Below are 23,135 nucleotides of genomic sequence, written 5' to 3' on the forward strand. Positions count from 1 at the left end.
GTAAAACACCTCATAACAATATATTTAATTTCCCTTCATGTGTTTACAAAATAATCTGGTTATTAAGAATTACAGCGGAAGTGTCTTCTTTATTTATATATACGACTTTTATAGGAATTTTAATTAGTGTACATAATGTCAACAAGTAATTTTCTACTTGAATATAGCGATGAAGAAATTCTTAGTTCATATATCAATTTTATTTCTTTCAGCATGCACTTTATTCTAAATGAAGAATAAGAGACATAATAATACTCTATTGTTATAGTATCATAAAATTAAAATTTAAAACAACAAACTAAATTCAATAAAAATTGTAACTCACAAAAGTTAGGTAACTGATTTATGCTTGAAAAATAATAGGATACTGCTACACTGAAGACTCAAAACATGTAACGTGCATTTAAAGTATAAGGTCCGACAAAAAGATCTGACGTTCTTAAGTTGGCAGTAACTGTGGCTAAGACAGTTGCGCAGCAGTGGGAGAGTAGGGAATGAACGCCATTATTGATGCCATTTCAGTTGCAATGCATCTGTAGAACGCATCACATCGGGCATTTGCAGTGGAGATGTTTTTTCAAAAGAAATTATCAGTAGCTTTTACGCAGCATAGGTTCCAATACCATTTCAATGTGGGTCGACATGGGCAAGTGCCCAGCCTAACACAACAATTTTATTGTGGTAAACAATTTCAGATTAATTTCTTCAGCATCAAAACATAAGTCAACAGTAAGGCCAAGGATATGCGATACCACAAGACATTGTAGTCAGGGCAGTTCTGAACTTCAGTTAGGCTTCAGGAGTGCATTAGGAAAAAAAATGGACGTCATTTGGAGAGTGTAATTTCCAAAAACCTAATTTTGTTATTTTTCATTAAATGGCAATAATGCTCCTTTTCTATAAAAGAATAAAAACCAACTTACATTAAAATACAACTGTGTTGTCTCATTTCAAAAAACGTCAGATCTTTTTGTCGGGCTCTGTATAAATGAAACATTATCGTTTTTTGCTTAGTAAAATGAACAGGTGATGATGATGATGATGATGATGATGATGATGATAACAATAATAATAATAATGTAATAGAGAGAAACTACAAAAGTTTACCTGTCTGTCAAACAATGGTGGATTGTCATTCACATCTGTTATCTCTACAGTGAACGAACATACACCCTCTAATGAGGGTTCACCTTGATCTGTCGCCTTCACAGTTACAGATACAAATTTCCCATCATCTCCTTCTCGATCGAATACCTGATAAAAAATGTACAAGTTATTAGCATTTAATCAAAATAAGTAGCAAATTAATATTATTAGCAATAAAAATTGCTGTTGCTTCTTGAATAAAACGAGAAGCACAAGAACTTTGTAAATAAGTTAGCTTGATGGAAAAATTGGCTAGTTCAAAGTGATCAAATGTAAAGAGTTAAACTATAAACATTTTAAATTTAACTAACTAATCAACTGAAGTACAGTCATTATCAAACACTTTTATGGTGAATGTTTCGAGAAGAAAATACAATTGCACTAAGATGTAATAAATCATGATTATACTTGAACATAAACGTTTTAAGACAATACTTAGTACAAAATATCAAACTGCAATTTTGTGGCTTGTTTTCAACCAAAGAAAATATTACATTTAATTTACTTAATATTTATTTTCTTTGTAGTAACATCTGCTAGAAATATAAAGTAAATAACAAACACTATGTTATCTAGAAACAATAGATAAAGCTTCAAAATTCTACAAGAGTCACACATGAAAGAAGGCCTACATTTACATTTCATTTAAGGGGTTAGGTACAGCTTACAACAGTAAAATTTTTGGAAATATTCAACATTGTTTTCCTCCATTACTGTATTGTACAACAATGAAAAAATTGATATGCGTAAGACACTGTTCTCCTGCTATGTGAGAAAAATATTTTTACGGTTTTTTTTTTTTTTTTCAAAATTCATAATGGTGGTAGTTCACTGTGCAGTGGTGAAGTGTTTCCCTCATAACTCTTAAACTTGTTAACTTTTTCAAGTTCTCTTTCTTTTATTTTATTGCTGAAACTCACATTTACAATATCATGCTCTTCCAACTACATTCCTTAATAAATAATATTTTATTTTTATTTTGTGTTAGAAGGAAATACTGATATTTGACCATTTTTTAACGAATTTATTTTTTGTCAAACAATCTATCAAAGGCAGACAAATGATCTTGCATCACAGAATGTTGGATAGTTTTTTAGTTCTGTAGGAAACGCTTCATCACTGCACAGTGAACTGAATTTTGGGAGAGAAAAAAAAAAGTTTTTTTTTATCGTAAAAATACTTTTTTCATATAGCAAAAGGACAGTGTGTTTTACACATACTAATTTTCATTATTGTACAAGATACAATAATGGAGAAAAAAATGTTGAATATTTCCAAAATTTTACTGCTGTAAGCTGTATCTAACCCCTTAAGCAAAAAACCCATCACTTTATTTTAGTGTATGAAACAAATATTTTATTGTTCTGAATGAAGGGGGGCAGAGCAACGGCGAATAGTTTAATGGTTGAATTGCTTGGACTTTTTTCACTGCTAATTTTAAAAAATTGTAGCACAACGTTTCGAAGAGTGGATCTCTCTTCGTCGTCAGGTGAAAACCTACTGTGGGGATCGTTACAAACAGCTAGCCTGTCTGACTGACTGAATTTTAGTTTTGTACTTTAAATGTGCAGAAATTTGATACGAACAAATGTAACTTTTAATTCTGCAACAGAATTTTACAATGTTACATGAGGCTATCAAATGCAAAACTCGCCTTATCCAAAATTAAAAAAAATGAGTTACATATGGGATGTTGTACTTCTTGCAGCTCTCTATCTGCTGATATAGCCGGTTTGTGCATAACTTGTCTAATTCCTCTTCCATAGAGCTCAGAAAACTACCATCAAATGCAAAACTGTCCATATCCATAACGGGTTTTTCCTATTTTCTGACAAATCACTTTACCTGGATAAGGCGAGTTTTGCATTTGATAGCCTCAATTTTGTTCGGATCAAATTTCTGTACATTTAAGGACAAAGCTAAAATTCTATTATTTATTATCATAACACACTGCTCTCTTAAATTGACTGAGCATAATGAGAATTAAATCAATGGCTTTCCCAAAACACATATGAAATATTTCATATAGAGCAATTTTTATCTCAAAAATGAAGCAAAAACGAGCAAAATTGTATTAAATTACTTTGTTTAAAATATCTCAAAGAATAATCCTCTGAAATTAATGATATTACTTGCAATTCATTCTATATGTTCTCCACCTCACAGGTTTTGTTGTCGGTTTCTCTCTTGATAACCAATGCATGATATTTTTGTGCCATCTCTCCTCCAACATTCGTCCAAAGTGTCCATGATATTGTAATTTTTTTAACATTCTATCCCCATTCTTAACTTTTGGTATTCCTATGTAACTGGAACTAACCCAGATGCGAGCATTTGCTCTTTTGGGTGCAAACTGTGCATTTTAAATATATAGGCCTATTATATAATTTGTAATTTCAATTTCAATAAATTAAAATTCAATTTCTTCCCATACTAGCTCATATTCTCTTGTTGGTTGTAAACATCTTCTCATAAAATCTGGTTCCACATTTATAAATTCTGTCTTGTATTTTTATAGTCATTGGCCTCATTTCAGCCCCATATAGCATTATGTTCTAAACTATGCTGTGAATTATCATTTTCTTAACTTCTTGGGGCATATTTTTATTCCAAATTAAACCATGTGCTTTTCTTATTGCATTTATTCTCTGTGCAATTCTGTTTCTATAACTTTTTCATAATTTATGTACCTGTTGAACATACGACTGACCCAAAGTCCTGCTATTTTTTATTCTTTCAGTTCCTATTTTGAGATTTGATGTTTCCTTACATACGCAGATATATTCCATCTTGAGGAAATTTATATTAAATATTTTTCAGATATTCTTCATTAATATTCCTCAACATATGTATACTCCATATCTTTCTCCTTCTGGACGAAAACAATTTCATCATCCAAAAAACAGTAATTAATGTAATGATCAGTCTATTCCCAACTTCAAAACCCAATCCAGAGCATTTTTGCACCATGCTTCCAAGGCTTCTAACAAAGAACAGCCCACATATTCAAACCAGACAATTCTACTTCTAATAGAGGTGGCCTAAGAGATTAATAGCAGTATTTACAGTAGATTTAGATTTAATATCTGATTTCTTTTGTTTAGGGTAGCTGTTGAATTGTTGGAATGAAGTTGTATTAATTTGTTAAAGATTTTCTTGTATGAACTATTGACAGTAATAAGATTTTTGTTACAATCCTCCTTCTGGATAATTAGATTTGAAATAACTGTTGAGAAATTTCCACTGGGAGATTAGAGAGGCTTCCTTGGTTTTGTGAAAATTCAATTTGTCCTGAGTAGGCCACTTTGGTTCTACTGATAAAGTTATCGGAGATGTAACGAGGTTTAACTTGTAACCCCATGAGAATGACATTAGATTCAGCGCTGGATTAGAAAGTTGGTAAGGCAAGAAGTTTTAGCCAATAATATGTGTAACTTTTCCAGTCTTAGTAATTTGGGATAGATGCCGAGTCTAGACTGGTTGAATAGTAGCCTACTGTTCAGAATAAAGAATAAAAATGGTTGATTATTCAAAAGAGGTACGTAAGACTTTGACTTTTTGCATTGCTGTTAAATTATATACGAATTCATGTTTCGAAGGTTCATCTTACCTTCGCCTTCACATGAACACAAGGACGAAGGACGAAGAGAGTACCATACTTGTAAGAGGTCATTAAAAATTGCCAAATCTACTTGACTGACTTAACCAATAATTCATTAATAATTCGTCTAGGAGGATTTCACTATTTAGGAATTGGTTACAACATCTTACCTTTCAGTATGATCTTTGCCTTTATGCAGCAGATTTATCTATATGGTGTTTTATTTTATAGAACTTCCAATTACAGAGCTGGACAGCAGACAAAATGTACTGTTAACAACTGTAATGTCTCGCACTTATTTGGGAAACAGAGAGATAAAGATTTAGTGGCAATGTTACAAAAAATTACCATTACTTTTTTTTCAGGCTTACTTTATTCGTTGAAACTTCTCCTGTTTCTTCATCAACGGTAAATTTAGTGCCTTTCTGGTTTGGCTGCTGCACAATCGAGTACTTCACCTGGCCATTCACACCTTTGTCTTCATCAGTTGCATGTACCTAATGAAATTTAACAAAATATTAGTGTGTAATTCATTCAAATCTAAATATTTCATTGAAAATTTAGCGTTCTCTGCATGCTATAAACAATGAAAAGTAAAATTTCGTACATAACTACATATTTCGTAAATATCATTTAATAGGAGCTATCAAATAGGCTATAGTATGACTAAATTATATATTAACAGAAAATTGCTACCGAGGCTGATAAATTTTATAGAAATTCAGGGAATTAAGTGAAAAAAGTAAAGATTTTGGTTCAGATTTTAGAGATAACGAATGTTAACAAAATAATCTCTTTGTCCCTGTATTTCATATGAATGCTTGGACTAAAATACCTAATATGTATTATTAAGCCTACATAATATGTATTATTATATAATCTCTCAGAGAGATTTTAACCCCAATTTACAATAATAATTATTTTATTTTAGCAGTGGCGGTGCGTCAATGAGAGCACAAGAGCACGTGAACACCTTGTTTCCATTAATGCACGACTAGTTTTATTATTTGATACCGTATTGACGTAGTGGGGATGTATAATATCAGAGTCGAGTATTTTAAATTTCCCGCATCTTGCATCAACTTCTTATGTAAACTTGGCAACATCCCTTCAGTACAAGTCGTGCTATTTTCGAGATGGTTACAGGAATTTCACGCATGAGTGGGAGAAAATTGTCTTTAGCTGGCCGCTTATGACTCATCAAGAGCACAAAGCGTTAAGTGAATATGATGAGTATCTATCCTACAGATGTCAGGTCCATCGATGCCTATCGTTCACGTGCTATATCTCGAGGAGGAAATTTAATAGCCTGTAGATGTCAGCATCTGACTGTAGGAACGTTTACTTACTTGGATGTGTGTACAGTGCTGCTATGAGAGTGTAGTTTGTGAATTAGTATACTTCAGTGTCGGCATAATAGCATAGTTTGGCTTTCAAACACGTGCTGGTTGACTGTGGTGGTGGTATGAATTTAAGTATCTGTATGGTGGTGTATAACATTTAAGAATAATATTTACTGGCATGTATTTATAGTAATCTATGGGAGTGGGATTACAGTACTGGTATAGGCAATAGTGTATCAGTGTGTTGTGAATCAAAATATATTACTGAACACACGCGTTTGTAAATAACGAGACTGTGGTATGTATTCATTTTTAACAAACGTAAACAATGAACTCTGTTCAAGCAATTTTGAACAGTAAAGAACTGGGTAAACTGGCTTACCAAGAAAAATTGGAAATAAAAAGACTGAGTTTCATTATTATTATTATTATTATTATTATTATTATTATTATTATTATTATTATTATTATTATTATTACATGTTGTTTTGAATTTATATACGGTTTTTTTCGATAGTGAAACATTGGAATCATGACATTTCATATTAGACTGAACGTACGATTTCAAATATTCTTCGATTTTGGAACCACAAAATTGTGAACACACATAATATTTTGTCACGAGCCGCCACTGTATTTTAGAAATCTTCTCACCATTTCTGAGTTACCACAAAGGACAAAGAATACTTTAAGCATATAAATATGATTACAAGTTCATTGAATCATTGATTTTCTTTTGAAAAATGAAACTTCTACAAATATAGAATGCAAATACTTGTGTTCCATATCTTTGAACCATTTCTAATAATAAATAAGAGTGATAGGCCTATGAGGAAGTCTACTTTCCTTATTTTTTTATTACATTAATAAAAAACAAGTTCAGATATAAATAGCATGTAACCAATACTTTAAATTTATTTACACTGCAATTAGAGTAAAAATTGAAAGAAGAGTTTATGAAAGGACCCTAACATTAAATTAAACACAGACTGTGTATTCAGAAATGAATCCGAAATAATAATTACTGGTAGTAAAGCATTTCCAAATGCAAGATCATTTTAAAACTTGTGGTTAATAATACACCAAAATGGTTCATGTTCTTTCAAAATTTAAGAGAAAGAGCTCGTGAAATCCTATGCAAGAACATAGTAAGCAAGAAGTTACTGTACATAGGTTTACAATATAAGAGTACTGAAATAAATATTTGTATAATTCAAAATCATATCAGACTTGGGGTATTCTTTTTCACAGGATGATAGCCTATGCAAAACACAACATTTGCCAGGTAAAAAGTCAAATTCGGTAAATTTTGGAATGGGGTGTTTGTCAATTCAGGTCTTCAATTAAAAAAGAGAAAAAAAATCCCTAAAAGACTGTGACAAAATATAATATTTACACACTCACTGAAAGACAATCTCACAGTGAAAAGAATACCGCAGAAAGTATTCTTAAATTCATTCACAACGTTTCTGTCAGTATGAAGTGTAACAATCAACACTGAAGTGGTCATAAGCATGTTGTCGTCTTGGTTACATTGCTGTGTATGTTTTTGGAAAAATGAATAGTTATGGATTTTATCTATTTCTGGAAATAGAAATCGAGATATGATTTTTATTGAATAATTTAAAGGGAAAAATGATTCAAATCTGCTTTACAGGAAGCTTTACCTGAAAGATTAGATTTGCATGATTTTTTATTATTCCTACAACTGGTGACACATTATCCAACCACTTGAATACAAAGCTTAAGTTTAATAATTTAAAAGGAAAAGGAATATGTATGGTTAATAATCTTTATAAGAAAGAATTTATTTCTTCACTAGCCGTACCCGTGCGCTCCGCTGCACCCGTTAGAAATAAATATAAAGTAATTACATAATTAAAATAGGACATTTGATCCAGGGAACATTCGTGTTTGATAGAAGGATAAATCATTTATTATGTTACTTAATTTAAATTGTATTAAAAAATTAAAATGCGATCATTTTGATCCAGAGACCACTCATTTGGTCATACAAATTATTTTAGGAAATATAGGAAAAGAATGCCTATCAAGTTTTCTGTGCATAAGAAGCTATTTTAATCTTACCTGTCCTCGATTCACTCAGAAGTTACTGTAATAACATTATAGCATTATGTCCATCTAGAGAAACTACACTTTCCAATGGTGAATTAATAATTAATTATACAATTCGGTTAATTAGCTTCCGATATTACTTCACACAAACACAGAAACATTCTCTGTAGGCTACCGTATGTTTCATAGCTTTCGATTGTTGTTGTCCAAGGCCCCTTATAGACGAAGTCATTTGTTTTTTATTTCATTACACCACCTTAGATGGCATTGTTATTGTAATTTTGAAACTCATTTATCTCATTAAATATCAGTCATATCAAAATTTTACGTGGAATAAAACTTATCGGAAATTATTTTTAAAGAAACTTTTGTTATGTAACATTTTTCATGAAAATTAATAATAAGGGAGATATTTCGATTTATTTAATTCAAGCCCCCTTATAACCCGCCTTTTAAATAAAATATTTTGAATGCCATATAGCCTAAATTCTAAGTTACAACGAACTTAATTTATATTCCAATTTTCATATAAATCGGTTCAGCCATTATCATGTGAAAAGGTAACAAACATCCAGACAGACAGACAGACAGACATACATACATACATACATACAAACAAAAATGTGAAAAAAGCGATTTTTGGTTTCAGGGCGGTTAATTATATGTGTTAGGACCAATTATTTTTGGAAAATCGAAAATTACCAGAAAACTTTCGGCTACAGAATTATTATTAGTATAGATAACTTTTATAATTCCTTCAAATGTGTGTGGTTTTAACAAAAGCACTTTACCTTCAATATTTCCCAATAATATGCATTTAATTCTTCTTCTATTAAGGGTAGCCGGCTATGAACGCATACAAAAATTATAGTAAAACATGCAGTGACAATTTTGACGATATTTACTACAATATTTATGATAGTCACATAAATTTTATCACTGAATTTCGAAAGAAAGCTGAATTGAATGACATGCAGTTCACTTAATTTAGATGATTCATCTGTCCTAAATAATTTGTTTAATTGTTGCAACAAATCGAAAATACACTGAAACATAAGATCACATAGGTACAAATTCCTGGTGAACTAATGATCTCATTGGTCCTAAGGATTTATCAGTTCTTACATATACATGCAGCTATAAGAAACTCACTTTTTACTTAATCTGAGAAAGATCTGTCGGTTTTGTGATATTTAAAAACATTAGAGTTTGGGAAAAACAATTTTCACAGTATCGTATGTATACAATTATGAAAATAACTTAATTTTCGAGTTATAAAAATAAAACTGAGTTTCACTATCAAAAGGCAATATGCAAGATCTGATAAAAATTTAGGACCAATGGCATCATTAGTTTACCAGGAAAATGTACCTATGTGATATTATGTTTAAATATATTTTCGATTTGTTGCAACAATTAAACAAATTGTAAAGGACAAATTAATAATCTAAATTAAGTGAACTGTAAGCCATTCAATTTAGCATTCTTAAGATTGAATGGTAAAATTTATGTATGGCTATCATAAATCTTGTGGTAGATGTTGTCAAAAGTGTTACTGCTTGTTTTGCCATAATTTTTTTATGCGTTCGTAACCCTCTGTCCTTAAGGAATATTTGAAAATTAATCCCCAATATTGCCAGATTTTTATTTCTTGTTCAAACAAGCAACTTTCAGTGAAAATTAATATTATATTCAATATAGTATATGTAACAATGACTATCATTTCTTATTTTCTCACTCCTGATGCAGTGGTTATCTTAATTACATAGATGGAAAATTGCCCTTTATTAACTACACAAATTCTTTAACTTACCTCTTTGAAGGGTAAAAATGAGTCAGAACTTTAATTTTTCAATAAAGATAATGAATAATGAAGTGACACTACTAGTACTTAAAAAAAAAAATCACATTCCACTTCAAGTATCACAGTCATCATGTACCTACTGCAAAGATGAAAATTAATGTAATGTTTCATTTTTACCTGAATACAATCTAAATTCTAAGTAATTTCTTTAACTCAACATCTATGAGATTCGAATATTTAAGTATATCGTAGTACGTACATCTTGTTTCACATTTACTCTAGGAAAGATGCTAATTTAATTCAGGGGCGTATTTTGCGGGCTACCGGGGCTATTACAAAAGAAAAAGTTTATAATATAACATAATGTAATAATTTTGTATTATTAGTTTTACCATAGTAATTAAAATTAAAGTAATTGTTAGATATATTTTGTGTAATAATAGGGTCAGCGGTAGCCCAAACCCTTTACGTATACGCCACTGATTTAATTGCAAAATTGTGTTTCCTTAAAATCTAACTTATAAACGATTGTTTCCCAATCAGCCTTAATAGCTTTCCTCTACAATAGATGTACATATTTATGATGACATTACAGCTATCAGTTAAGGCATTAGAGACGACTTGCTTTCATACCTTGATGACTGGACTTCCATTAGGAGCACCTTCCTCTACTTTGGGATAGTACGTTCCACAGTCCTTGAACACTGGCTTGTTGTCATTGACGTCCGTGATGAAAACTACCACAACAGCAGTGCTTGTGTGGATTGTTGCATCGCCATTCACACAGCATGCTCCATCGTCCATGGCAGTTACGTTCAGCTCGTACTTGTCTCTGTCCAAAGATATCGCCTTCCCGTGAAGTCGAATTACTCCAGTGATTTCTTCAATTACGAACTGACCAGATGATGTTCCGCCACCCACAAAACCAAACCTGACGTTGTCACCATCTTTATCAGACGCTACCACTGTTGTCACCAATGTATTTGGGCCTGCGTTTTCGTCGACATTTGGAGTGTATACTTGCTGTGAAAATTTCGGTTCTTCATCATTTTTATTCTTCGTGTAAATACGTACTGTTGCTGTGCCAGTTTTTGACGGCTCTCCTAAACAGAAAAATCATTAATTAAGACATCTAAATATTAATTAAACAGAAATTACATTTTCTCGTGAGTGCCCTGAACAATCATGAACGTAACCTATAAAATCTGCTATGAATTAACGTTAATTCATTCATAGTTTTCTGCCTAAGGGCAAAATATAATTCCTTTATGTTTTACCAGCATTGATAAATATCATTTGGCATTGGTAACTATGAGATATAAAAGAGAATGTTAAGTAACAGGGCCAAAACGTTTCTACAACTTAATATTCTTGACTTATGACACTAATATTATTATTCCATGTTGAATATTTCGTACACTACTTTTAACACTTGAATATAAATAATTGATTAAATGGGGATCTTACTCGTGTTAATTATTTAAGCTGTTCCGGTGTTACTTGATACCATCCTCAGAGCCTACTAGATCTCGGCACTATCTCAACTTCGCTGCCTCTTGTGTGGGTGCATTCGAGTGATGAAGAGTTGTGTCAAATAGTGTGTGTGTTCTGAAATTGATCTCTGTGTTGAGAATTTGATTAGGGTGTGTTTTAGTGTGTCTGTATATTTCATATTGTTCTAATGTGTTGAGTTTTTGGTTTTTGGGTTGTATGTATAGGATTTCCATGTCTGTATTTATGTTATTGTATGTGTGGTTAGCATTAGTTATGTGTTCGGCATATGTAGATGTATTGTGTCCTCTGGTTATTGCTTTAATGTGTTCTTTGTATCGAGTTTGGAATGATCTGCCTGTCTGTCCAATGTAGAAACTGTCGCAACTATTGCATGTGGGTTTGTATACGCCTTTGTGGTTGTATTTATTTGTTTATGTTGTTTGTGTATTGAGATGTCTTTGTAGTGTGTTTTCTGTTCTGTATGCTATGTTGTATTTCTGTTTTCTGAATGAGGATGCGATTTTGTGTGTGTTTTTGTTTTCGTATGTTAGTGTGATGTATTTCTTGTGTTCTTGTGTTTGTGTTGTCTTTTTGTGTTTGTTGAGTTTTTGTTTTGTCTTCCTTATGATGTTGTCTATTATGTTTGGATTGTAACCATTTTCTTGTGCTATGTATTTTATTGTGTTCACTTCTTCATTGTAGTGTTGTTGGCTCATGAGTATGTTGAGTAATTGTGTACCATTGTCCTGAATGCAGTATGTTTGTGTTGTGTGGGGTGATTAGATGTGTTGTGTATGTGTGTGGTGGTGGTGGTTGGTTTTCTGTATATTTTGAACACACACTATTTGACACAACTCTTCATCACACGAATGCACCCAAGCAACAGGCAGCAAAGTTGAGATAGCGCCAAAATCTAGTAGGCTCTGAGGATGGTGTCAAGTAACATCGAAACAGCTGTAAGCCACACATGATTACATAATTAACACGAGTAAGATCGCCATTTAATCAATTATTCATATTATTATTGTTTCAAGATTATTCATAAGTAACTTTCATTAATTCAATACTTCTCGCCCACATCAAAATAAAACTATGGTGGTAACACAATGACCTTGTATGGGTTTGTTTGTTCCAACTCTACCTATAAGTTAATCAAATATGAAACAGTAATGAATTGAAGTAAGGAATAAATTGGGTGGAAAATGTTCTGAAATAAGTTTCAGCTGTGTTACCAATATTCGTGTCAAGTGGGGATGGGTAGAAAGATGGAACCAGGTTAAAATGGGCGATTTTATTACCAAATCCTTTCCTCAATGGTGCTGCTCGTAAAGTTAAGCACTCTATAAATAGACTGTAAGGAAAACCACAACGTGACAACCCGGCTGTCAGCAAGTGGTTCACGACTATGCTTATGCAGATATCTTGCCATCAGTAATATACTGTGCAATATCAACAACACACCAAAAATTGTTAATATAAAATATTACTATTTAATAAAAGCACTTAAAAATTCATTTATTCAACCAAACGAAGGAAAAAGATGCTGAAACGCTCTGCTTTCTTGTTCCAAATATTTTTTCGTGCACCTGTTTAAGAAGTGATGCATCACTTGCTGTATTTGAGAAATAAAAGCAATGTCTCTTCAAATGCTGTTTTTCAGTTGTTTCAGGGTATGTGGATTATTTTTTGCACATTTGGTGTTCTACGGTTCCCCAGAGATAAAAATTACAAGAGGTTAGATCGAGAATGATATTCTATCCTCGAATATTCTTTGAATTTCATCCATAGAATACTGGGCTGTATGTTCTGTCACAGAATCTTGTTAGAAAGGAAATGATTTTGCTTTTCCTTGACTTTCATTTCTGGTGAATTCTAAAAGACAGATGTACAAAAATAATCCACATATCTTGCAAGAACTAAAAAATATTGTCCAATAAATACCGCTTCCATTTCTCAATGGGAACTACACCAAATGACGTGTCACTTCCTGAACAAATGCAACAGATGTTTGAAACAGGAAAATAGACAGTTTCAGCATTGTCTTTCTTAATTTGAATAAATAAATAATGTTAACTGCTTACATTTAATGCAGTTTTGCATTAACAGTTTGTGATATGTTGAATTACTGATATTGCATGGTCCTACCAGTAATAGTAAGTTCTCGGCATAAGTTGAGTATGTGAGCATATATACAAAAACAATGTTCTTACATATAATTTACATACGGTAATTCAAATATAACTGGGCTAAAAATATGATAGTACCGGTAGTATTTTTATAGCTGTCAAAGAGTGTACATTTTCACAGCTACATATTGCACACAATATGACTATAGACAATGAATGTCTAGCATGAGTGTTATACAGATTCAGTGTTATGTGAGGTGATTGATTAATTTATCAACTTTATTATTCGTCAGCTATATGAAATATTTGCTTCCATTAAAGTGTGAATCTTTTATTTAAGTCCTCATTAAATTTAGGAAGCCTGTTAACTATGTTGAATATTTATGAGGAGAATAGAATCAACTGTACAATAAATTATAGACCACACATTAATCAGATAATGCATATTAATTATGTTATTTAGGGATAAAGTACACAAAATGGAACAAAGGTAGGAAGAATATATGACTCTGATAAACAACTCCATGCCACGGAATTTGATGTAAACATTGTAGTCTCTGTTTAACACACGTAGTGCCAAATAAATTTACTGACATGTAGTATTCTAAAAGCTATGATTATTATATAGCACTCCAGTTTCTATTAATTCTCGCAACTTACTTGCTCTAGAATTTCATACTATTTATCTAAGGTCATTTTTACCTCAAGAATATTTGCTGTTAATAATTAGGATATTTTATAGCTTAATGCATTTTTATATACAGTATAAGCAAATTGAAAGTTTGTATTGCACCTAGAATTATTCACTATGTTTAAACAATTAATGAATTAATTAATTTAATTAGTTTAATGGCAAACTATTTAATCTGTATCTGTGTTTTTATTTTTTCAGTTATCAGAGAACACATTCACTTTCCTTGAAATATAACACAAAAAGGAAATTGTTATTGTATCAAGTGTTAATTATTATGTTTAAACAATTAATTTATTAATTTTATGCTCGACCATGCCGAAACGTAGTAATTATACACCTGGTAGCAGCCCTTTAATGGACCTCATTAAAGTACACCTATTCATTAAAGTTCAGGTGTTCCACCAATCAGAAAACACCATTGTATTAATATGAAAGCGCAAGTATCGATTATTCTCGGATATGCAATCGAAAGACAACTAGCAAAACGTCACGGAGGCTGGAAATCCAATACTGTCGCAGAAGGTTATGTTCTGTTACTATAATAATAAGCGTTAATTGTAAATAATATTCAAATAAATTCAATTTGTCATCTCGTTTTTCAATGTCTAAATCAATTTCAAGGTTATATCAAGATTAATGTTTATTTTACTCTCTAGATTATATCAAGGTCAATGACATTTGTTTCTCGGGAAAAATCAATACTTTCGCGTCTGCGCACATCTGCGCGTCTGTCGCGTCTATGAGATATTGCACAAGGTCAGTTCCGCTCCCCAGTCAGATAAGAATGACATGAATACTTATGAATAATTTCAAGTTAGAAATATGGTCGAGTATAAAAAGTCGTATGAAACTTGCCTATAATGGTAATTAAGACGCTCGTTTCATAAACATACTCGCGTCTTAATTACTACCATTATAGGCTCGTTGCATAATGTACTATAGTCTCACCACCTGCTGTAGTATAAAAAAACAAGAAGCTAATTTTACAAATATTAATAATTACTCTTGAAACTACAACATTTTACCCATAGCCTAAATGACAGTTTATGCTGAATTTGTTTCATTTGTTCACTTTTCAAAGTACATACTCACTTTTTTACAACAAAACACTATCACTGCAAAATAATTCTAACTAGAAATAAAGACGTGTTCTATAGCTGCGCCATCCACGAACCCAAGCAATAAACATGAAAAAATTAATCAATATATAATTACGAAATAATAATTTTAATTGTAAAGGAAACTAAAATAACCAAGTATAGCATATCTAGGTTACTGCAATGTTTCGGAGTATATGGATGTAGATATTAACAATAAAATATGGTGTGGGGTCAGAAAGGACCTCAGGTAAGTGTCGAGAGTTAAATATGGTTTTTATTTTTTTTCTTACCAAGCATCAAAATACTTTATTGATCTTCCTGATGAGATCAAAGAAATTAAATGCCAAGCTAACTTTAAAAAGAAAACTAGAGAATAATTTAAAAAGAAATATTTAGAGACCTAAGCTAAGTATAATGTTGGATTAAGATATAGTATTTTATACAATAATTAGATACAATGTTGTCACTCCTAATTTTTATATGTACTGTACTGTGTATATTAAAAATGATAATTATAGTTAATTAAAAGAGGACAATTCAATACTACCGAAACTGAAACTTGATTCTAAGTACCTTTATCCTTTGCTGTGACTACAAATTCATAATACGCGTTGTTGTTGTCAGCATCAAGTTGTTTGTTGTTGGTTATGATGCCGCTTGAGTCCACACTGAAGTGATCATCAGATACCAGGTACTCTATCTCTGCATTTGATCCAGAATCAGAATCTGTAGCTTTCACCTTCAGAATCGACGTCCCAAGAGGTATGTCTTCATCAACATTGTGGGCTTGGTAATCTGGCAGCTCAAATTTGGGTGCATTGTCGTTTACATCTGTTACACGGATAGTGAGCTGGAAAATAAATGTACAAATGTTATTAACATACAATCTTCAGTAGAAAAGTTAACGTCTTTTGATGAGTAAATATAGATCCTAAGCTTTTATTATAAATATAAGAATTGCCACATTTATAGTGATTTTATTTACCTTTAAATCTCGGCATATAACTTTAAGCAAAAGAATTTCTCTAATTAAAGGAAACAAGCAATTAAGTGAAAAGGTTTAAACGAAAGTTTTCAATTGCTGATAAACATTTTTATAAGACAATTTTTTTCAAGGATTGAGAGCAACAAAAATGAGAAGGTAATCTCTGTCATTAATAATAGTATTCTACTTTCTCTGACCTGTAATGCTCAGTTGTCGATCAGTGAAACAGGTTTAGTACCGGTAATTTACGAGTAGCATTTCCCATACTCCTCATTCATTTCATCGGAAGACAAGAGTAATTCCAACCTCAAAAATGTTAACTTCGCCAGTACTGGGAAGTAGCCAGTCTAGATCTCCTCTTTTCATTATCTCAGCTACTTCCAATAATAATTTATTAAAGGGGTTTGTTTTGTTTGTTGTACTTATCTGTATTTACTGAAATATAGTTTTATAAAGGTAAGACATGAATATTTTGGCTACAATGTAAATGAAATACTATCCTAATATTCATGCCTTACCCTTAAATAACTATATTTTAGTAAATACATGATAAGTACATCAAACATCATCATTTTGGATAAAGTGTATCTTTAGATTTATAAATACAAAATTATCTTGCCAAGAAATAAAAAAAAAACATCCTCTGCACCTACGGTATACACTTTTCAAAATCACAAAATGGTATTTATGTAACTTGTGTGTAAAATGCAACTTATTACAAGAGTGGAAAGATTCTCAGCAAGAGTGATAGGCTCGTATCGGAATTACAAAACTGTAAAAAAAAAAAAAAAAATGACACCACAAATAAGATGTAAGCCCTATGCATAAATTTGTTTATTACCATAATAAAAATACACTTTTTTATAAAATTTATTCTTCTCTCGTAACAGAAACAAGGTATCCTACGATGTACAAAGAGAACAGAATCTCTAGTAGGTTACAGTAGGTCAAATATAGATTTTTAATATTCTGTTTCAATGGCGACAAGTAATATAAAATAATGTAGCCTTTGACACCAGTTTTGTTGATCTCGATGAATGTACTCTGTCATGGACATCATTTTCGGCTCTTCTAAAATTTCATAATTTCTTATATGGTCCTACTTTACTTGGTATAACCTGCTGTTCGACGCAAGAGCCTCATCCCAATAGTTGTAATTCTGCTTTCATTACATTTTCGTAGGGTTCATGTTTCGCTCACAGGTCGTGCTAATGTCCTGTATAAAAGGGTGTGAGTATTTCTTTGGACCAACGAAGGTTTCATTACACTGCTTATTATGCCCACATACTTATTAAATTCTGTAATCTTGTATAAAACATCTACTTCTGTTAAAAGTGATAATCTGAAGTCAAGAAAATTAAATTGATTTACTCTTTCTATAATTTTATTATCTAAAAAAATTTGCAAGGTACTGTGTTCTTACCACAGAAAGTTATTCAGATAGTATGTCCTTAGAATATTTCTCAGATATGAATTTCAAATTACATGATGTTCTTTGTAAATCATTTTCTGAAATTTGTTGTCGTAACTGATAAGAATTACAATATTGAGAAACCCATCTGTCCATCTTTTTTATGAAACTGAGTTATATATGATTTCGTATTCTAAACATATATACTCATGATATTATGAAGACCTACTGCAACCCCACATATTCCCATCAACATTCATTTTAGCTAAAGTGTCAAGAAAAAAATAATTTGAGCACAAATCTAGGACCTGAGATGTTTTTTGTATCTCCCGAAAAGTTTAGTTTTCTAGACATATGGGGTTCCTCTATACTTATTTCGGATCAATTAAAGAATACATTTAATAACTTATTTAGATTTACAAGATCAAAAGCTTTCTTAAAATCCACAAATGCAATGTGCGTTTCTTTGTTTAATTTTCGATGTTTTTTTTTTTAATTAAAATTTTCATTGTGAAATAGCCATCACAACATGATCTACCCTTCCTAAATCCATTCTGTTAACTTAAGATGTCTTTATAGTAAGTTATCTATATAATTCATTTTCAATTACGTTGGAAAATATTTTATAGCAGTAGACAACTCAATAAACTAGTTCCTCCTTAAATAATTATGCAGTCCTTTCTATTTCTATTATATTCTATTCCATTTCCTTTCTTATAAATTGGTCACTATAGATTTGGCCAACTATATTCCTTATAAAATATTAAGCAACGAATGTACGTAAAACAGAATTATTTAAATTGCAAACCTCAACTGAAGTAGAAAATCCTCCAGAATCTTCGGTGGCTGTCACAATGAGGGAGTAGACATGAGGTTGTCTGAGATCTTCAAAGTCGAGCTCTTTGGCAAGCTTCACTATCCCTGACGTTGGCCCAATGTTGAAAGTACCAGCTCCTTGACCTTGGGCCTTCAAGGTGTATCTTATTTCGCGGTCTGCAAATGACTTTGCCTTCACTGAGATTATGCTGCAAGAAAAGAGTATTTATTATTAATAAAAGCAAAAACCTTTCCTGAAAAGTAGTTATATTACTCAAATTAAAGATCTTTCTTAAATCTACAACACGAACACACGAACCTACTGAATTGATCGATAGAAGTAAAATAGAACAATATTTAATTCCATATGACATTTTCATTATAAATACGAAATTCTAGTTCCAAAGAAAAAAAAATGAAAATAGATTATGTTACAGTATTTTATTTCGTGACACACAACCACTGCCTGCTGGATCGCAAGCCATAAGATCAATGTATATATAATTATACAGTATGGACACTTTGCGTCGGTAACTTTGATGTAGCAGAATTGATTTCAATGACCTTCAAACCAGTTTGAGCGTAAGAAAATTCGCTCAGTGTCCATTCTTTGTAATCCCTATTCGCTGATAAGATGCGATCCAGCAGGCAGTGCACACAACACTGCGCGTATAAATAGGATATGTTACCGTTAAAACTCGAAATCCGACAAAACCAATTTCAACTAGTAAAAACTAGTTTTAAAAATGCAGATAGATAGACAGAAAGCGAATTTTTGTAATATCTAGAACAGCGATGTCAAGGTCAAGAGCACGTAGACGGTCCTGCGTGCGATCAAGCGCTCACTGGTTGCAATGAATTTATTCTGCAGACAGCAGCAGTGAATAAGAAGGGGTGAGCAAAGTGAACTCTATTGGCCTATCACTGCAAGATGAATTAAACCGTTTTTAAAAGAGGAGAATATCATCGAAATAATAGTCGTCCAAATCTTGGATTTAAAATATCGGCATCCTAATCAATTCAAATGAATAAAAAACAAAATGCAAATTAATGTTAAAAAATATATAATGAAATTTTAAAAAAGAATATTCTGCGACAAGATTTGGTAGCTATCAAAACAATAAAAATGTATTAAAAATAAATAATATACATTGAATATTATAAAGATGAATAGAGACGGTGATTGATGATGTTCAATGAAGATTAATAGATAACGTGTTACATTCATACAAGACAACAAGAAATCATAACATGTCTTGTAGAGTGTAGTCTGTAATAAATGGAATGAATTATAAAATAATAGGCTACAATAACTAATAAACATAGCTTCTCGTTAACTTATACAGTTTCAGATAACTAGGCTAGAATATAATTAATTTTTGTATGATTATCTAATAATCCAACTAGTATAAAAACACTGTTTTCTGTTTTAAACTTACCAATACAAAAGTGAAAGAAATTAGAGGGCATTGTGCATACGGAAAAATGAAATAATAGGCTTGCAACAAATAACAAACATAGTAGGATCTATATTTTTTTATCTTAGCGGTTTTTAGATAATCAGGCCTACCTAATAAAATCAATTGCTATGTAACTGTTACACACTTAATAATACACTTATTATATGAACAGCATATTTCTAGAAACAAATTAAATTCCTGAATTCTCGTCTAATACCGAAGTGTTTTTTCTTGTTTTTGCCGATACGAACCTTCTTACGTCCAGCAAGAGGCACGTTTGCGCTCTCGTTGACATCACTGATCTAGAATCAATGACATGTTGGTTTGTTTAGAGTTTTTTTTTAGGCTTTTACTAAGCAAAAACCTAAACAAACCAAACCTAACCTGTCACTGATTCTAGATCTTGCGAAAACTCGCTTCCTATCTACCTACATTTGCTTAAACTAGTTTTTACTGGTTGAAACTAGTTTTGACGGATTTCGGGTTTTAACGGTAACATTATATATCTTCTTATATTTTTCGACATAGAAAAATATATGTAAGAATAAATTTATATGAAGAATATGTGTAGATCATAACAGGATCTGATACAAATAAAACACTAACGCTATATTAATCAATAAAATTATAATAAATCTTCATTATGACATATTTTCTAGCGGTACTATTTTTAAATCTCAACAGATTGAGGTCTTTATCTTAATTAGAAATTTACTCTTAAAACGTAAATTCATTAAGAAATTAAGTAAGCAGCGTTTTAGTCTTAAAATTAATGAAGTAGTATATCCCCAGAACGACAGCAATTCTGGATATCAAATGTGTCATAAACTTCAAAATAATGCTCTAAGATGCAGCCGTTTTGGACGACTTGCTACTGCACCGAAACCATTTCTCATTTCCATTTGGTATAATAGAGCAATCTTATTTGCACTCTAATTGCTTGTACTTCTGAAAGTGGGACAAGAGATTTCGTTCATTCATATCCTCATTTTGTTCTGTGAAATTGCAAGGACTTCAGACAAAGGAGAGGAGTATAAAAGACGTATTCTTGCAGCTAACACTTAATCCATGCAAATGGAGATAATGTTATTGCAGTTCACACTCACGTAGCACTACATTTGAGAGCAAACGTGTAAACTGAAGATAGCGGTAACTAATTTACTAAATTTGTAGCGTGCAAAGTATATTTTTGACTGTAAGTATAAGTATTTGGAACAAAATCGTCTAAATAAATAAATTAATACTGAATCTAACCCCGGTTCCCAAGTTACCGTTGATTAACATTATGTAAAGCATTGGTATAAGCATTTTTTTTAATTTTATGAAATATTACAGTAAAACATATGTATACATTTGCGATAATATGAGCTGGAAGCTCTTTCTATAGTTCTTAATTTACATACTGGTTTGTGTTGGTCTCTTTTCACAGATATTGAGTTATTGATATTTAACGATATTACGCGCCAGCATGAGTTACATTTTGTGTCCAATGTTATTCAATGTAAAAAAAAAAAATATCATTTTACGTCCATAAAAAAGTTATATATTGTAAATGTATTGTACAGTTATAGTATTATACATTTTAAACAGCTTCCTCGCTAGTTAATTTATTACAATCTCGCCGTCCGTGGATTCTAAAACGGCCGAAAACAATGGAACTTTAAGAAAAATTACTTTCGGAGTTCCGTGTCTCAGATTTTTATGTCTGTAAAGGAGAGATTCTGGACAAAATTTGCAGGCAATTTCCACTCGCGGTTAGATTACATGTTGCAAGTTATTATTCTTATCAATTAACCTAGCGTAGAAACAATTAATTACCGTAAATCTTACAGGTCTTTCCTCTCAGAAATGTAATTTTTAATAATGACAAACTAGTAAAATTCGGGAACCGAACCAGATGTCTACCGGATGTGGAAGTAGGCCCAGTAGAAACCAACAAACAATTTAGAAGCTGGAATAAATTCTTCTCGGGTTCTCAGCCAGGTGAGTTGGATATTTGGTTCCAAACTTTTGATGACTAACTCTGCCATCTTCTTCAGGGAATGAAGTGACACTTCATCCCCTGAAGAAGATGGCAGAGAACCCGAAAAGAATTATTCCATATCAAATGTCGGGAAAGCCTCAAGTCATACAATTTAGAAAATCTTCCAACAAGACAAAGAGGAAAAATATAATAATAATAATAATAATAATAATAATAATAATAATAATAATATTTTTAAAATAAATTATTTTTTTATGAATTACATTTATGAAATATACTACACGTGTCCTTTCCAGCGCTAACAAGGCACGAAATATACTTAAATTCTCTCACAAATACAACGTTTTCCTGTGTCTGAAATCAAATAGAACATCAATTAAAATTTTATTTTATTGTTGTAAGCAATACATTATGTAAATGAAAGTAATAACCAGGCTTCGAGACTTCGGACCCGATAGAGCAGTTCAGTGGGAAATCCTCATAACGGCGTACTGAGTATAGTGGTAAAGCGTACAGTGGGTGGGGGTACTGTAGAATGAATGACAACAAATACGCAAAGGAAAACGCTCTGGATTTGAAGATTCTGACGAATAATTTGGTTTTCATACAAACTGTGTCTGAAACTATTACACGGTTAGAAAAGTCAGAGCAAGAGATGCCGGAAGCCCTCAAATTAATTTAGAAAATGATGCAGAGAATTAATGAGGCATCAAGTACACCGGTTACTGAACGTGTAAAACAAGTGGAAATCAGTTTTATGTAAAAATAACGGATATGGAACATTGTGTAATATAAACAGCAAATTACTGGACATAGAGTCACCCGAGAATAAAGGACTGTCTCTTAGAGACTGCAATGATGTTAGGCTTTTTCGTTTTGCTCCTATCACGTCATGCGACGTAGAGCGCAGCTTTCTACAGTACAAACTTTGGCAGATAATCGAAAAAGATTTACGTTTGAGACACTGAGAATGTATCTTTTAGTACATTGCAATTCGGTACTGTAACTGCACTTCCTAAAGACGACCAATAGGATAAATGAAAAAATTAAAATTACTTGCTTATTTCCACCATTAACACTGTGTATAATTAAACA

At 31.7% G+C, this 23,135-nt stretch overlaps 1 protein-coding gene across 3 annotated transcripts in view; it reads right to left on the bottom strand.

The window, feature by feature from the left end:
* The window catches only part of LOC138694624 (neural-cadherin-like), a 1,043,497-nt gene that overhangs the window by 70,101 nt on the left and 950,261 nt on the right, over positions 1 to 23,135 (bottom strand). For all 3 annotated transcript variants that reach the window (XM_069818545.1, XM_069818553.1, XM_069818562.1), the window contains 5 exons: positions 18,589 to 18,805; positions 15,958 to 16,234; positions 10,604 to 11,073; positions 5,119 to 5,244; positions 1,108 to 1,254 (listed from right to left, as the gene is read on the bottom strand). In XM_069818545.1, coding sequence (XP_069674646.1) covers positions 1,108 to 1,254; positions 5,119 to 5,244; positions 10,604 to 11,073; positions 15,958 to 16,234; positions 18,589 to 18,805 — 1,237 coding nt within the window. The remainder of the gene's footprint in view (positions 1 to 1,107; positions 1,255 to 5,118; positions 5,245 to 10,603; positions 11,074 to 15,957; positions 16,235 to 18,588; positions 18,806 to 23,135) is intronic.

Source organism: Periplaneta americana, chromosome 1, assembly GCF_040183065.1.
Source record: "Periplaneta americana isolate PAMFEO1 chromosome 1, P.americana_PAMFEO1_priV1, whole genome shotgun sequence".
NCBI classification, from domain to species: Eukaryota; Metazoa; Arthropoda; class Insecta; order Blattodea; family Blattidae; genus Periplaneta; species Periplaneta americana.